Raw genomic sequence first — 12,087 nt, forward strand, 5'->3', positions numbered from 1 at the left:
CGTCTTGTCTCACTTCAATATAGGTCAATATTAAATAGTCTCCTGATGAGTCGCCTTTGGTGAGGACAGGCTACGTTCACATTAGCGTCGCGTCGCTGTTGCGTCGGCGACGCAGCGGCGACGCAGCGGCGACGCGCCCCTATGTTTAACATCTTTTTGCACGCGTTTTCCGACACGTGCGTCGTTTTAGACGCTAGCGTCGGACGCAAGAAAACGCTACAAGTTGCATTTTTCTTGCGTCCGATTTCGTCAAAAAACGACGCACGCGTCGCAAAACGCGCGCGTTTTTGCGCGCGTTTGCGCGTGTTTTTCCGTGCGTCGCGCGTTGCGTCGCCGACGCAGGGCGGCGCAACGCTAGTGTGAACGTAGCCACCATGAAACCCATAGAAATGAGAGGCTTGGAGAGTGAGTGTATATACGTCACCTCACCCTATATACTGAACTGTGGGGTACATGTTTTTTCTATTAGTCACCTACTGACTAACCTTAAGGGGGTGAATTATGGGTATAGTTTTACATTTAGCATTAATAAAGTTTAATTTTATCCTTTTGTCAGCAAACATGAGGAATGACAAGAGACAACCCCTTTAAAAAGATTAAGTTTTGGTTAAAACTATTCCAACATTATGAACATAAAAAAGGCTTCTCCCCTATGTGACGTCTCTGATGTTTATCAACAGTTGGTTTCCAAGTAAAATATTTCCCACATTAAGAAAACGAAAAAGGGTTCTCCTCTGTGTGACTGCACTGATGTCTAACAAGAATCTGTTTCCATTTAAAACATTTCCCACATTATGAACAGGAAAAAGGCTTCTCCCCTGTGTGAGTTCTCTGGTGACTAACTAGATTCCCTTTCTGTCTAAAACATTTCCCACATTCTGAACAGGAAAAAGGCTTCTCCCCTGTGTGAATTCTACGGTGATTAACCAAATCTGATTTCTGGTTAAAACATTTCCCACATTCTGAACAGGAAAAGGGCATCTCCCCTGTATGAGTTCTCTGGTGACTAACTAGACTCCCTTTCTGATTAAAACATTTCCCACATTCTAAACAGGAAAAAGGCTTCTGTCCTGTGTGATTTCTCTGGTGGCTAACTAGATTCCCTTTCTGGTTAAAACATTTCCCACATTCTGAACAGGAAAAAGGCTTCTCCCCTGTGTGAATTATACGGTGATTAACCAAATCTGATTTCTGGTTAAAACATTTCCCACATTCTGAACAGGAAAAGGGCATCTCCCCTGTATGAGTTCTCTGGTGACTAACTAGACTCCCTTTCTGATTAAAACATTTCCCACATTCTGAACAGGAAAAAGGCTTCTGTCCTGTGTGATTTCTCTGGTGGCTAACTAGATTCCCTTTCTGGCTAAAACATTTCCCACATTCTGAACAGGAAAAAGGCCTCTCCCCTGTGTGAATTCTACGGTGATTAACCAAATCTGATTTCTGGTTAAAACATTTCCCACATTCTGAACAGGAAAAAGGCATCTCCCCTTTATGAGTTCTCTGGTGACTAACTAGACTCCCTTTCAGGTTAAAACATTTCCCACAATCTGAACAGGAAAAAGGCTTCTCCCCTGTATGAGTTCTCTGGTGACTAACTAGACTCCCTTTCTTGTTAAAACATTTCCCACATTCTGAACAGGAAAAAGGCTTCTCCCCTGTATGAGCTATTTGTTGTATATCAAGTTTCTCTTTGTGGGTAAAACGTTTCCCACATTCTGAACAGGAAAAGGGCTTCTCCCCTGTATGAGTTCTCTGGTGACTTACTAGATTCCTTTGCTGGCTAAAACATTTCCCACATTCTGAACAGGAAAAAGGCTTCTCCCCTGTGTGAATTCTATGGTGATTAACCAAATCTGATTTATGGTTAAAACATTTCCCACATTCTGAACAGGAAAAAGGCATCTCCCCTGTATGAGTTCTCTGGTGACTAACTAGACTCCCTTTCAGGTTAAAACATTTCCCACAATCTGAACAGGAAAAAGGCTTCTCCCCTCTATGAGTTCTCTGGTGACTAACTAAATTCCCTTTCTGGTTAAAACATTTCCCACAATCTGAACAGGAAAAAGGCATCTCCCCTGTATGAGTTCTCTGGTGACTAACTAGACTCCCTTTCTTGTTAAAACATTTCCCACAATCTAAACAGGAAAAAGGCTTCTCCCCTGTATGAGTTCTCTGATGACTTACTAGATTCCTTTGCTGGCTAAAACATTTCCCACATTCTGAACAGGAAAAAGGCTTCTCCCCTGTGTGAATTCTATGGTGATTAACCAAATCTGATTTATGGTTAAAACATTTCCCACAATCTGAACAGGAAAAAGGCTTCTCCCCTGTGTGATTTATTTGGTGTGTAACAAGTTTCTCTTTGTGGGTAAAACATTTCCCACATTCTGAACAGGAAAAGGGCTTCTCCCCTGTATGAGTTCTCTGGTGACGTACTAGATTCCCTTTCTGGTTAAAACATTTCCCACATTCTGAACAGGAAAAAGGCTTCTCCCCTGTGTGAATTCTACGGTGATTAACCAAATCTGATTTCTGGTTAAAACATTTCCCACATTCTGAACATGAATATGACTTCTTTGCTTTAGGAGCAGTTTGTTTTTTAATGCCTCTTTTGTGACTTTGATTTTCCTTAGTAGTCAGTAATGAATCAGAAGATGGGACCTGTTTCATAGGATCGGATGACAGATATTTGCTGTGAATGGATGTCGATATATCTGGAGTAACAGCAATCACTTTAGTTGTATCTTGTAGGATCTCAAGATTATCAGATTTAAAAATTGAAGATGTCAGCTGTCCTTCTGATCTCCTGGTACAGTCATCTGCCAAGACAAAAAATATTTTTTTTAATAACATATCCTTGAGTTTTATATTTTTGAACATTTCTACTAAAACTGTCCATAAAAATGGCAAGCTATGTAAAAAACTTTAAAGGGAACCTGTCACCCCCAAAATGGAAGGTGAGCCAAGCCCAGTCATCCGGGGCTTATCCACAGAATTCTGTAATGCTGTAGATAATCTCTCGATGTTACCTGAAAAATTATAAAAAGAGGTTAGATTATACTCAGCCAGGGGCGGTCCCGCTGCGGTCCGGTCCGAAGGTCGTCGCTGGTCTGGTCCAGCGCCTCCTATCTTCATTCCATGATGTCCTCTTCTGGTCTTCACGGTGTGGCTCCGGCGCAGGCGTACTTTGTCTGCCCTGTTTAGGGCAGAGCAAAGTACTGCAGTGCGCAGGTGCCAGGCCTCTCTGACCTTTCCCGGCGCCTGCGCACTGCAGTACTTTGCTCTGCGCTTAACAGGGCAGATAAAAGTATGCCTGCGCCAGAGCCGCGGTGTGAAGACCGGAAGATGACATCATGGAATGAAGATAGGAGGCGCCAGACCGGACCAGTGAAGCCCACCGCAGCGGGACCGCCCCTGGGTGAGTATAATCTAACCTCTTTTAATTATCTTTCAGGTAACATCGGGGGCTTATCTACAGCATTACAGAATGCTGTAGATAAGCTTCTGATGACAAAGGGCTTAGCTCACCTTCCATTTTGAGGGGTGACAGGTTCCCTTTAATTATTCATCAAGACAATGTTCACAGTCTAATTGAAAACCTTGTTGGATGAGCCAGTAGTGCGTGGTGTTCAACTGTTTGTTCATTCTGCCTCCCAACTATCGAATAAAAAGAAACCAATCAATGTTATGTATGCGAAAATAATACCTTTTCTCATCTCACAAAAAGCCAAGTCCCCACTCAGGTCCATCATCTGTCAATGTAGAAACAGAGGTTCCCACACACTAGTGGCTCAAACAGGGCCGCCATCAGGGCATTACAGCCGTGACTGGTGTATGGGGCCCGGTGAGCAGAGGGAGCCGCATAACGCTATTGACGTGCGGGCCTGAGGCTGGCAACTGACGTCAGGCGCAGTGTGCAGGTTATTTATTGAGAGCGGCGATCCGGGGGGGCCCAGGGCAGTAAAGCTGGACACAGGGAGGGCAGAAAGCTGGACACTGGGGGGGCAAAAAGCTGGACACAGGGGTGGGGGCAGAAAGCTGGACACAGGGAGGGCAGAAAGCTGGACACAGGGGGGCAGAAAGCTAAACACAGGGGGGGCAGAAAGCTGGACACAGGGGGGGGGCAGAAAGCTGGACACAGTGAGGGCAGAAAGCTGGACACAGGGGGGACAGAAAGCTGGGCAGAAAGCTGGACACAGGGGGGCAGAAAGCTGGACACAGGGGGGGCAGAGAGCTGCACACAGGGGGGGGCAGAGAGCTGGACACAGGGGGGGGGCAGAAAGCTGGACACGGGGGGGCAGAAAGTTGGACATGGGGGGTGGAGCAGAAAGCTGGACACAGGGGGGGCAGGAAGCTGGACACGGGGGGGCAGAAAGCTGGACATGGGGGGGCAGAAAGCTGGACACGGGGGGGCAGAAAGCTGGACACGGGGGGCAGAAAGCTGGACACGGGGGGGGCAGAAGGCTGGACATGGGGGGGGCTGAAAGCTGACACGGGCAGAACACTGGACATGGGCAGAACGTTGGACACAGGGGCAAAACACTGGACACAGGGGCAGAACGCTGCACACAGGGGCAGAACGCTGCACACAGGGGCAGAACGCTGCACACAGGAGCAGAAAGCTGGACACAGTGACAAGGGCAGAATGCTGGACACAGTGACAGGGGCAGAATGCTGGACACAGTGACGGGCAGAATGCTGGACACAGGGGCAGACTGTGAGACCCGGGGGCAGAATGCTGGACACAGTGACAGGGGCAGAATGCTGGACACAGTGAAAGGCAGAATGCTGGACACAGTGACAGGGGCAGAATGCTGGACACAGTGACAGGGACAGAATGCTGGACACAGTGACAGGGCAGAATGCTGGACACAGGGGCAGACTGTGAGACCCGGGGGCAGAATGCTGGACACAGTGACAGGGGCAGAATGCTGGACACAGTGACAGGGGCAGAATGCTGGACACAGTGACAGGGGCAGAATGCTGGACACAGTGACAGAGGCAGAATGCTGGACACACAGTGACAGGGGCAGAATGCTGGACACAGTGACAGGGGCAGAATGCTGGACACAGTGACAGGGGCAGAATGCTGGACACAGTGACAGGGCAGAATGCTGGACACAGGGGCAGACTGTGAGACCCGGGGGCAGAATGCTGGACACAGTGACAGGGGCAGAATGCTGGACACAGTGACAGGGCAGAATGCTGGACACAGGGGCAGACTGTGAGACCCGGGGGCAGAATGCTGGACACAGTGACAGGGGCAGAATGCTGGACACAGTGACAGGGGCAGAATGCTGGACACAGTGACAGGGGCAGAATGCTGGACACAGGGGGGGCAGAAAGCTGGACACAGGGAGGGCAGAAAGCTGGACACAGGGGGGCAGAAAGCTAAACACAGGGGGGGGGCAGAAAGCTGGACACAGGGGGGGCAGAAAGCTGGACACAGTGAGGGCAGAAAGCTGGACACAGGGGGGACAGAAAGCTGGGCAGAAAGCTGGACACATGGGGGCAGAAAGCTTGACACGGGGGGGCAGAGAGCTGCACACAGGGGGGGGCAGAGAGCTGGACACAGGGGGGGCAGAAGGCTGGACACGGGGGGGGCAGAAAGTTGGACATGGGGGGTGGAGCAGAAAGCTGGACACAGGGGGGGCAGAAAGCTGGACACGGGGGGGCAGAAAGCTGGACATGGGGGGGCAGAAAGCTGGACACGGGGGGGCAGAAAGCTGGACACGGGGGGGCAGAAAGCTGGACACGGGGGGGGCAGAAGGCTGGACATGGGGGGGGCTGAAAGCTGACATGGGCAGAACACTGGACACGGGCAGAACGTTGGACACAGGGGCAAAACACTGGACACAGGGGCAGAACGCTGCACACAGGGGCAGAACGCTGCACACAGGAGCAGAAAGCTGGACACAGTGACAAGGGCAGAATGCTGGACACAGTGACAGGGGCAGAATGCTGGACACAGTGACAGGGGCAGAATGCTGGACACAGTGACAGGGACAGAATGCTGGACACAGTGACAGGGCAGAATGCTGGACACAGTGACAAGGGCAGAATGCTGGACACAGTGACAGGGGCAGAATGCTGGACACAGTGACAGGGGCAGAATGCTGGACACAGTGACAGGGACAGAATGCTGGACACAGTGACAGGGCAGAATGCTGGACACAGTGACAGGGCAGAAAGCTGGACACAGTGAAAAGGGCAGAATGCTGGACACAGTGACAGGGGCAGAATGCTGGACACAGTGACAGGGGCAGAATGCTGGACACAGTGACAGGGACAGAATGCTGGACACAGTGACAGGGCAGAATGCTGGACACAGGGGCAGACTGTGAGACCCGGGGGCAGAATGCTGGACACAGTGACAGGGGCAGAATGCTGGACACAGTGACAGAGGCAGAATGCTGGACACAGTGACAGGGGCAGAATGCTGGACACAGTGACAGAGGCAGAATGCTGGACACACAGTGACAGGCAGAATGCTGGACACAGTGACAGGGGCAGAATGCTGGACACAGTGACAGGGGCAGAATGCTGGACACAGTGACAGGGGCAGAATGCTGGACACAGTGACAGGGGCAGAATGCTGGACACAGTGACAGGGGCAGAATGCTGGACACAGTGACAGGGGCAGAATGCTGGACACAGTGACAGGGGCAGAATGCTGGACACAGTGACAAGGGCAGAATGCTGGACACAGTGACAGGGGCAGAATGCTGGACACAGTGACAGGGGCAGAATGCTGGACACAGTGACGGGCAGAATGCTGGACACACAGTGACAGGGGCAGAATGCTGGACACACAGTGACAGGGGCAGAATGCTGGACACACAGTGACAGGGGCAGAATGCTGGACACAGTGACAGGGGCAGAATGCTGGACACAGTGACAGGGGCAGAATGCTGGACACAGTGACAGGGGCAGAATGCTGGACACAGTGACAGGGGCAGAATGCTGGACACAGTGACAGGGGCAGAATGCTGGACACACAGTGACTGGGGCAGAATGCTGGACACAGTGACAGGGGCAGAATGCTGGACACAGTGACAGGGGCAGAATGCTGGACACAGTGACAGGGGCAGAATGCTGGACACACAGTGACTGGGGCAGAATGCTGGACACAGTGACAGGGGCAGAATGCTGGACACAGTGACAGGGGCAGAATGCTGGGCACACAGTGACAGGGGCAGAATGCTGGACACAGTGACAGGGGCAGAATGCTGGACACACAGTGACAGGGGCAGAATGATGGACACACAGTGACAGGGGCAGAATGCTGGACACAGTGACAGGGGCAGAATGCTGGACACAGTGACAGGGGCAGAATGCTGGACACAGTGACAGGGGCAGAATGCTGGACACAGTGACAGGGGCAGAATGCTGGACACAGGGGCAGAGTGAGAGACCCGGGGGCAGAATGCTGGACACAGTGACAGGGGCAGAATGCTGGACACAGTGACAGGGGAAGAATGCTGGACACAGTGACGGGCAGAATGCTGGACACAGTGACAGGGGCAGAATGCTGGACACAGTGACGGGCAGAATGCTGGACACAGTGACAGGGCAGAATGCTGGACACGGGCAGACTGTGAGACCCGGGGGCAGAATGCTGGACACAGTGACAGGGGCAGAATGCTGGACACAGTGACAGGGGCAGAATGCTGGACACGGGGGGGGCAGAAAGCTGGACACAGGGAGGGCAGAAAGCTGGACACAGGGGGGCAGAAAGCTAAACACAGGGGGGGGCAGAAAGCTGGACACAGGGGGGGCAGAAAGCTGGACACAGTGAGGGCAGAAAGCTGGACACAGGGGGGACAGAAAGCTGGGCAGAAAGCTGGACACATGGGGGCAGAAAGCTGGACACAGGGGGGGCAGAGAGCTGCACACAGGGGGGGCAGAGAGCTGGACACAAGGGGGGCAGAAAGCTGGACACGGGGGGCAGAAAGTTGGACATGGGGGGTGGAGCAGAAAGCTGGACACGGGGGGGCAGAAAGCTGGACATGGGGGGGCAGAAAGCTTGATACGGGGGGGCAGAAAGCTGGACACGGGGGGCAGAAAGCTAGACACGGGGGGGGGCAGAAGGCTGGACATGGGGGGGGCTGAAAGCTGACACGGGCAGAACACTGGACACGGGCAGAACGTTGGACACAGGGGCAAAACACTGGACACAGGGGCAGAACGCTGCACACAGGGGCAGAACGCTGCACACAGGGGCAGAACGCTGCACACAGGAGCAGAAAGCTGGACACAGTGACAATGGCAGAATGCTGGACACAGTGACAGGGGCAGAATGCTGGACACAGTGACAGGGGCAGAATGCTGGACACAGTGACAGGGACAGAATGCTGGACACAGTGACAGGGCAGAATGCTGGACACAGTGACAAGGGCAGAATGCTGGACACAGTGACAGGGGCAGAATGCTGGACACAGTGACAGGGGCAGAATGCTGGACACAGTGACAGGGACAGAATGCTGGACACAGTGACAGGGCAGAATGCTGGACACAGTGACAGGGCAGAAAGCTGGACACAGTGACAAGGGCAGAATGCTGGACGCAGTGACAGGGGCAGAATGCTGGACACAGTGACAGGGGCAGAATGCTGGACACAGTGACAGGGACAGAATGCTGGACACAGTGACAGGGCAGAATGCTGGACACAGGGGCAGACTGTGAGACCCGGGGGCAGAATGCTGGACACAGTGACAGGGGCAGAATGCTGGACACAGTGACAGGGGCAGAATGCTGGACACAGTGACAGAGGTAGAATGCTGGACACACAGTGACAGGGGCAGAATGCTGGACACAGTGACAGGCAGAATGCTGGACACAGTGACAGGGGCAGAATGCTGGACACAGTGACAGGGGCAGAATGCTAGACACAGTGACAGGGGCAGAATGCTGGACACAGAGGCAGACTGTGAGACCCGGGGGCAGAATGCTGGACACAGTGACAGGGGCAGAATGCTGGACACAGTGACAGGGGCAGAATGCTGGACACAGTGACAGGGGCAGAATGCTGGACACAGTGACAGGGGCAGAATGCTGGACACAGTGACAGGGGCAGAATGCTGGACACAGTGACAAGGGCAGAATGCTGGACACAGTGACAGGGGCAGAATGCTGGACACAGTGACAGGGGCAGAATGCTGGACACAGTGACAGGGGCAGAATGCTGGACACAGTGACAGGGGCAGAATGCTGGACACACAGTGACAGGGGCAGAATGCTGGACACACAGTGACAGGGGCAGAATGCTGGACACAGTGACAGGGGCAGAATGCTGGACACAGTGACAGGGGCAGAATGCTGGACACAGTGACAGGGGCAGAATGTTAGCCCCCCGCGTGAACCCAGAAGAAATACAGCGGGGGTCTCATGGCCTCATAGACCCTATAGTTTTTAATATGACTATTTTTCTATGGGTCATTTAGAGGTCAGGTCAGTCAGATGAGGTGAGGAGAAACTGGTTTTATCCAGTTCCTTCTGGTCTGCCTGGCGACCAATTTTAACTGTTTTGATTGGTTATTGAATTGCTGGGCACCCAGATATTTGTGTATGTTCTGCCTAGCGCCCAATTTTAACTGTTTTGATTGGTTATTGAAGTGCTGGGCGCCCAAATATTTGTGTATAAAAACCCTGGTTTCAGGGGATTTAGTCATTCTGCTGGTGAAGAAGAAAAGAAGAAGCCCGCACTCCCTCCCCCTTTTTTAATGTTTGTAATGCACTGTCGTGTAGTTTAATTGTGGGAAAATCACCCATGTATGGGTGGATTGGTTTATTGGAGTAATATGGAAATTGAGTTTTAATTGAAGTATTTATTTATTGGTATTTATTTATTTAACTTATGTAACCCTGAATAAACTACACGGCCATTTTTATCCAAAACGAACTTAGTGTTTGTGTTTTCTTTGTATGAATGGGTTTTGTGAGGCCATGCTGGACACAGTGACAGGGGCAGAATGCTGGACACAGTGACAGGGGCAGAATGCTGGACACAGTGACAGGGGCAGAATGCTGGACACAGTGACAGGGGCAGAATGCTGGACACAGTGACGGGCAGAATGCTGGACACAGTGACAGGGGCAGAATGCTGGACACAGTGACAGGGGCAGAATGCTGGACACAGTGACAGGGGCAGAATGCTGGACACAGTGACGGGCAGAATGCTGGACACAGTGACAGGGGCAGAATGCTGGACACACAGTGACAGGGGCAGAATGCTGGACACAGTGACAGGCAGAATGCTGGACACAGTGACAGGGGCAGAATGCTGGACACAGTGACAGGGGCAGAATGCTGGACACAGTGACAGGGGCAGAATGCTGGACACAATGACAGGGGCAGAATGCTGGACACAGTGACAGGGGCAGAATGCTGGACACAGTGACAGGGGCAGAATGCTGGACACAGTGACAGGGGCAGAATGCTGGACACAGTGACAGGGGCAGAATGCTGGACACAGTCACAGGCAGAATGCTGGACACAGTGACAGGGGCAGAATGCTGGACACAGGGGCAGACTGTGAGACCCGGGGGCAGAATGCTGGACACAGTGACAGGGGCAGAATGCTGGACACAGTGACAGGGGCAGAATGCTGGACACAGTGACAGGGGCAGAATGCTGGACACAGTGATGGGCAGAATGCTGGACACAGTGACAGGGGCAGAATGCTGGACACACAGTGACAGGGGCAGAATGCTGGACACACAGTGACAGGGGCAGAATGCTGGACACAGTGACAGGCAGAATGCTGGACACAGTGACAGGGGCAGAATGCTGGACACAGTGACAGGGGCAGAATGCTGGACACAGTGACAGGGGCAGAATGCTGGACACAATGACAGGGGCAGAATGCTGGACACAGTGACAGGCAGAATGCTGGACACAGTGACAGGGGCAGAATGCTGGACACAGTGACAGGCAGAATGCTGGACACAGTGACAGGGGCAGAATGCTGGACACAGGGGCAGACTGTGAGACCCGGGGGCAGAATGCTGGACACAGTGACAGGGGCAGAATGCTGGACAAAGTGACAGGGGCAGAATGCTGGACACAGTGACAGGGACAGAATGCTGGACACAGTGAAAGGCAGAATGCTGGACACAGTGACAGGGGCAGAATGCTGGACACACAGTGACAGGGGCAGAATGCTGGACACAGTGACAGGCAGAATGCTGGACACAGTGACGGGCAGAATGCTGGACACACAGTGACAGGGGCAGAATGCTGGACACACAGTGACTGGGGCAGAATGCTGGACACACAGTGACAGGGGCAGAATGCTGGACACACAGTGACAGGGGCAGAATGCTGGACACAGTGACAGGGGCAGAATGCTGGACACAGTGACAGGGGCAGAATGCTGGACACAGTGACAGGGGCAGAATGCTGGACACAGTGACAGGGGCAGAATGCTGGACACACAGTGACTGGGGCAGAATGCTGGACACAGTGACAGGGGCAGAATGCTGGACACAGTGACAGGGACAGAATGCTGGACACAGTGACAGGGGCAGAATGCTGGACACAGTGACAGGGGCAGAATGCTGGACACAGGGGCAGACTGTGAGACCCGGGGGCAGAATGCTGGACACAGTGACAGGGGCAGAATGCTGGACACAGTGACAGGGGCAGAATGCTGGACACAGTGACAGGGGCAGAATGCTGGACACAGTGACAGGGGCAGAATGCTGGACACAGGTGCAGACTGTGAGACCCGGGGGCAGAATGCTGGACACAGTGACAGGGGCAGAATGCTGGACACAGTGACTGGGGCAGAATGCTGGACACAGTGACGGGCAGAATGCTGGACACAGTGACAGGGGAAGAATGCGGGACACACAGTGACAGGGGCAGAATGCTGGACACACAGTGACAGGGGCAGAATGCTGGACACAGTGACAGGGGCAGAATGCTGGACACACAGTGACTGGGGCAGAATGCTGGACACAGTGACAGGGGCAGAATGCTGGACACACAGTGACTGGGGCAGAATGCTGGACACAGTGACGGGCAGAATGCTGGACACAGTGACAGGGGCAGAATGCTGGACACAGTGACAGGGGCAGAATG

At 52.9% G+C, this 12,087-nt stretch overlaps 1 protein-coding gene across 1 annotated transcript; it reads right to left on the bottom strand.

The window, feature by feature from the left end:
- Nucleotides 1–536: 536 nt before the first annotated feature.
- LOC138667413 (oocyte zinc finger protein XlCOF7.1-like) lies at nt 537–2,804 on the bottom strand. Its single transcript, XM_069755630.1, has one exon. It carries the CDS (start codon nt 2,671–2,673, stop codon nt 793–795), a length of 1,881 nt encoding a protein of 626 aa, XP_069611731.1. The 5' UTR covers nt 2,674–2,804; the 3' UTR covers nt 537–792.
- Nucleotides 2,805–12,087: the final 9,283 nt, after the last annotated feature.

The sequence above is a fragment of the Ranitomeya imitator genome, chromosome 2, assembly GCF_032444005.1.
Source record: "Ranitomeya imitator isolate aRanImi1 chromosome 2, aRanImi1.pri, whole genome shotgun sequence".
Classification (NCBI taxonomy): domain Eukaryota; kingdom Metazoa; phylum Chordata; class Amphibia; order Anura; family Dendrobatidae; genus Ranitomeya; species Ranitomeya imitator.